Here is a 5733-nt window from a genome sequence, read left to right on the forward strand (position 1 = left end):
AGGCCTCGGGCCGGGGGCGGGGGGAGGACGGGCCGGGGGGACATGGCGAGTGGCCCCGTGTCCTCGCCCGGCCCCACATCCTCGGCTCGCCCCGCAGACGTGCCCGCTGCTGCTTCGCGTCTTCACCACCAACAACGGGCGGCACCACCGCATGGACGAGTTCTCCCGCGGCAACGTGCCCTCCAGCGAGCTGCAGATCTACACCTGGTGAGTGTGCGGCACACACCCCCCTCCCCGGCCGGCCCCCCGGCACGGAGGCGAGCGGGGCTCCTGGCGGTGTCGTCGGGGGGCTTGAAGTCTTTGTCTGGTAGACAGTCAGCTGCGAGGGGGAGTTCGAGAGGCCTCGTTTAAAGCAGGAAACGCGGGGGAGTTTTCGGGGGGGGGGGGGGGATTGTGGGCTCCGCGGGGGCAGGCGAAAGGGATGGCTGCTGCCTACAGCCACGGCAGCTTAGGCGTGGGGGCATCCGTGGAAGCGCAGCCGGTTGCTGTTCCCTGAAACTTGCTGCGGTTGAATTGCCCAGTTACTGATGCACGCCATGGGAGGCTCGCCTTGTGGCGTATCTTTGGTTATCACAACGAATCTGTTCAACACGGAGGTTGTCCTTTAATGCTTAAGTTCTGTTCCAACAGCCCTGTTTTTTTCAGTAGAAGTAGTTGTCTCGGAAGGCTTGAACTGTTGTGTGAATGGTACATTGGTTTACGTCGGACCTTCTTGAGAGTGGAATAACGTGTTTATTTTGGTGCGGTCAGGTAGCAGTGCTTTAACAGAGAGCTGCTTTTTATTGCTTTCATGTTTAGTTTGGAGCTCTGCTTTAGTCTGTGTTGCAAACACGTTAGTTTTTGTTTATGGTATTTTTAAGAATGCTTTTGAAAGTAAATTATAGTACTCTTAAAATCTTGTTTTTTCTTCAAGGTATCTGTTGGGGGTATAACTTGTATGTCATACGGTTGAATAAATCCATTTTTGTGGCTAGCAAAGCATGCAGTTCTAATTCACTTCTTAATGGGATTTATGGATTCAGTCCAGGCTATTGATGGCATCTGAGCTGTTTGCCATCTGCGGAAGTCAGAATGGGTATTGTCTGTCAACACATTGCTCCTTGGTTGCTTGGAGTTAGTGTACAGTCTGTATAATTAGAGCCGCTTTAGTTGTGATGATTGAGTCCTTTTGTTCTTGAAATTCTAGAAATGAGCTTTAGCCCTGGTCTGGTTGGAGGCTGAGAAAAGGAGTGCTGCCTGTTCGGGCAGAAATGGAAATCTGGATGGAAATGGAAAACTCGTGTTCATTTTTTTTCCTTCTTTTCTTAAACTTCCTCTAATATTCAAGAAACTATTTTAACATAGATGTTAACTTAGGTAAGGAAACACTATTACGTTGTTCATTGTATAAATGCATCAATACACTTAAATAGGCCCCCACTGTATAAATGGTAACTCTTCTGAGACACCTGGAAAAGCAGATGTTGACATGTATATGGAGGTGAAGAGATTTGTCTTAATAACACAGTAAATTGGAAGCTAATTAGAAGCTACATTTGCACTAGACCATGTTGCCTCCAGTGTACAGTAAGTGGTGACTTCTCCCAGGTGTTATAATCAATAATTAGAGCAACTTCTTGCCACTTGATTGTTAGACAAAGTGTGTTTGGAATGTTGTATAGTTGTGAAATCAGTGGCTCACTGGGTAGCCAAAATGTAACATCTTGCTCATCTTCAGATATCAACAGAAAGTATGCAAAGGCAAGGAAATACATGGTTTAAGTTGTAACAATATTATTGATTCCATCTTAAATGGGTTTGGGGAAGCTTGTTTTATCATTGTTGCTTTTGAGAATGTGAACCGCTTTGGTTTGTTTGTTTAATTTAGGATGGATGCAACTCTGAAAGAGCTGACCAGCTTAGTGAAAGAAGTTTACCCGGAAGCACGGAAGAAGGGCACACACTTCAATTTTGCAATTGTTTTTACAGATCTGAAGAGGCCTGGGTATAGGTAAATGGCATTTCTTCTCTGGGTTAGTAGAAGAATTCAGGCACTGGAGCAGTAAATTATTTTGCATTAACACTGATTTGAAAGTTCAGGACCCACATACCAAACTTATGAAGTTCTTGATAACACACTTCATGATGACCACTACAAATTCTAAATTTCGCTTGGTGACCTTCATTGTTAGTGTGTTCCCAAAACAATGAAGCTGTGTGCTTGAAGACTTTGGTCACTGTTATGGGCAGCCCACCAGAACATGGACCTACAGCCTGAGATAAAGCTTTGTTTCTGGTGATAGGAGGTGTGGTAGGTCTTGCATCTGAGAATGCATTTGAGTTTTAGCAGTGATCTTGTTGCAGGTGTCTGTCCTCAAAAACGGTATGTGTGAGCTAACCTTTGTCAGCAACCAGTGCATATAGCCTGCTCTGCAATCTGTGGGGTCTTGTTCTGTGTCTGTATGGAAGGGGGCAAGGGCTTCTCTCTAGTATTTAACTTAATACAGTAGAAGGTTCCATCACCCCTCTGCCCCATGAGAAAGAGGATTCAGTGTAGCTTTTCTTGCTGCACCTGGTACTGGAGAGAAAAACCCCAGCAAGCTGTGAACCTAGTTAAATGCTAAATACAGTGCAGAGGATGGCATGGGAAGGTTGTTCTGAGCCGATACAGTTCCTGCTTTGGACATCTAGAGAGATTTGCCTCTGATAACTAACTTGCCTTTCCTCTCTTGCGTGCAGGGTGAAGGAGATTGGGAGTACGATGTCGGGCAGGAAGGGCACAGATGATTCCATGACATTGCAGTCTCAGAAATTCCAGATAGGAGACTACTTGGATATAGCAATTACTCCTCCGAATCGCGCACCGCCCCCATCAAGCCGCATGAGACCATACTAAACTATTGCTTCTTTGTATGATTACATCTTCTGTTTATTCCTACTTGCTGTTCTAAAGCAGGCTTATTTTTTTTGCTTTTGTTGCTAAGCAAGAACACATGAAGACAAAGCTAAGCATCAGAAATGAAAGTTAGCTTTTAAACCTTAAGTTTTAGTTTGTTTAGAAGAAACACTTCTCTTTAGCAGTGCCATCATCCTATCCCTGATTGTTATAGTTTGAACAGTAAGTCAGTGTGTCCAGTGTTTCAAGATTTCCATAAAAGACGACCAGAAGGGTTACAGGTGTTCTGTAGTTCTCTCTTGGTGGAATAAAGATTGATGTTCTTAATCTTTCGATAGTGTGGTGGTGTTTGTGTTGGTTTGTTTGGTGGTTGTTTTTTTGTGTTTTTTTTTTAAAGTGGATTTCTGCAGACAAATTGAGAAGTAGGCTTTTAAGCAGAAGTTGAAATTGAAAGGAGGGCCAAAGCCTTTATCTGATAACTTGTGGGCTTGATAAGTAGAGGCAGGTGGCCTGATGGGGATTCCTTTTTGCAGGAGGACTTATTAAGCTACTGCTGGCTGGGTTTTGGAGGGTGAGCATGTGAGCGGTGTGGTCAAAGGCAGGCAAGCTCAGTGTTGCTCTCCCTGCTGACATAAAATGTCAGAGATGAGCTGTGTAAGGTTGCCTGTCCTCTGGGATTGTGAGGGGAGCCAGGGCAGACTACTACAGCTTCCAGGGGCTGCTCTGTCTTATGCCAAGATGATGACAATCCATGGATTGGGAGTGGTCTCGGTGATGCCACTGTATCCCACGATACTGAGGAGCTGCTGGCCTTATCAGAGGAAGGCATGGTTCAGCATGCTTGCACATCAGCCTTACTTGAGTTCCGAAGGAACTAGTGTTGTCTTTAAAAACAAGGCATAAAGCTGTCTTTGAAGATCCTGCTTTTCTTAGAACAGTGGTCTCCAAACTCTTTGATCACATGCCCCTATCTGTAAAAAGTTTTTGAGTGTGTGCCCCCCAAATTATTTATAAATTACGTACATCTACTACTGTACTAATATATCATCTATGTTATAAAACTACACAAAAACAGGTGTAAAAAGGTGAAATACTTGAAAAAATAATATTATTAATGGTGCAAAAAATATTTTCTTCCTGCACCCCCCTTGCCTGTGTACCACTTTGGACAGTGTCTTGTCTTTGGCTTGACTTGCACACCTCACTTTGGAGACCACTGTCTTTGAAGATGGGAATATCTGCAGAGACCTGGCCAGAAGAAATTCTGTGTTTTCAGATTGAGGTTGACTAAGGAGCAGACAACTATTTCCTAATGAAAATGTAATGGCAGGTGCTCTGCCCAGAGATGCTCTTGCCTGTGGTTTAGATGAACAGAGGAAGTGAGGCAGCAAGACTGTGCTGTGGCAGTATGTGTGGGAGTCCTGACCCTGACCACTGGGTTCTTGGCCAAGCCAGCCTGTGGGGTGGAGGGAGCTGGCTCGCATACCTAGATCTCCTGGGCTGTTGACCACAAACTGTGTGTTGTCAGCATACACTGACCAAGAGGACAACATCCAATTTTGACTTCTAGAACTCCAAGGAAGGTGAATGTAGTAGCCTCTTTCCCTTACTTATCTTTCTTTATCTAATGAATACATATGATTTTTGGACCCTACACTGACCAGTCTGAGCTGGGTAAATCTCACTGCTGAGTCCTCAGTAAGATGGTTTTTCACAAATACTTGCAGCTTGTATTGAGCACCAATTTCTCAATATCCTGTAACCCTCGGGTGTTGGGGCAAAGCCAAGGAGCAGCGAGGTTCAAGGTTTGAGGCTGTTCTGTGTTAAAAGTTACTGATTAAGCTGGAGGTGGTTGGGGGTGTAGCAGCCAGCTTCTAGAATCATGAAATAGGGGAAGGGGTAGCTAAGGGGCCTCAGTTGTCCATGGGGAAACTGGAAGGCTGGTCTGCATGATGTTGCCTGGTACCTTCTTAAGGAGCAGGAGAAAGAAGGGGTGACCCATCACCCAGCACATTGGTGCAACACAGGAGGATGGGACCTGTGGCTTCCCAGAGCTCAGTGCTTGCTCAGTTTCTTCTGTCACTGCAGGGGGAGATCTTGAGACACGCAGGTGCCTCTGGTTGTCAGAGCAGGCTTCAGCTGTCCTGGGGCTGTCTGCCTCTGCGGGCTGACCCTGAGCATCCAGCTGGTCCAGAGAGCCAGGTGCTTGTTTTCTGCATGTCTTGCCCCTGTGTGCTGAGAGATGGGCAGGAGCTGTAGCTGCTCCTTAAGGCCTTCACCTTCCTCACCTAAGGCCTTAGCAGAGCTTTACCAAAGTTAAAAGTGTTCCTGTCTGCTGAGGACAAGGCATGCTTGCTTCTATGAGCTGCGATTTATTTACTCTTCTCTCTCAGGAGTCTCTCAGTGCAGTATAGACTGAGGGATTTAGGTTTGATTCTGCCCATGGTTCACCCTCTTCTGTCCCCCTTCTTTGGCTTCTAAGGAAGGTCTTCTGCAGTGCTTTTGGGAAAGGCTACCTGTGTCTCTGGTGGAGGAACTGGTATCTAGGTTAATTCCCTCCCTAATTAAGAACTGAGGACAAGGCTCGCACGCACTTTGTCAATAACCTGGGCTGTGTCAGACACACTCTTCACTCTGGCACTGCATTTGCCAACTGACTGGAGCAGTTGTGGAGGCTTAAGTTTTGCTTTACAGCTCTGGGCAAAAGCAGAAACAGTTGTGTTGCAGCAGGAAAACATTAAGCATTATCAGCAAGTTCTCACTCTTGCTATGGAAAGCATGGAAAAATTAGAAGGTCTCAGAAACCCTGTTGTGTCAGAGCAAATGAATGACAACAGCTATGGTTGTGTTCAAAGAAC

At 45.9% G+C, this 5733-nt stretch overlaps 1 protein-coding gene across 1 annotated transcript in view; it reads left to right on the forward strand.

Annotated features, from left to right (window-relative positions):
• The window catches only part of SAP18 (Sin3A-associated protein, 18kDa), a 21079-nt gene extending 17872 nt beyond the window's left edge, over nucleotides 1-3207 (forward strand). The window contains exons 2-4 of the mRNA XM_010572640.1: nucleotides 98-207; nucleotides 1868-1990; nucleotides 2719-3207. Of these exons, the coding sequence (XP_010570942.1) occupies nucleotides 152-207; nucleotides 1868-1990; nucleotides 2719-2875 (336 nt within the window). The 5' untranslated portion in view covers nucleotides 98-151 and the 3' untranslated portion in view covers nucleotides 2876-3207. The remainder of the gene's footprint in view (nucleotides 1-97; nucleotides 208-1867; nucleotides 1991-2718) is intronic.
• The last annotated feature ends 2526 nt before the right edge of the window (nucleotides 3208-5733 follow it).

Source organism: Haliaeetus leucocephalus, unplaced genomic scaffold (assembly GCF_000737465.1).
Source record: "Haliaeetus leucocephalus isolate CR32 unplaced genomic scaffold, Haliaeetus_leucocephalus-4.0 Scaffold351, whole genome shotgun sequence".
NCBI classification, from domain to species: Eukaryota; Metazoa; Chordata; class Aves; order Accipitriformes; family Accipitridae; genus Haliaeetus; species Haliaeetus leucocephalus.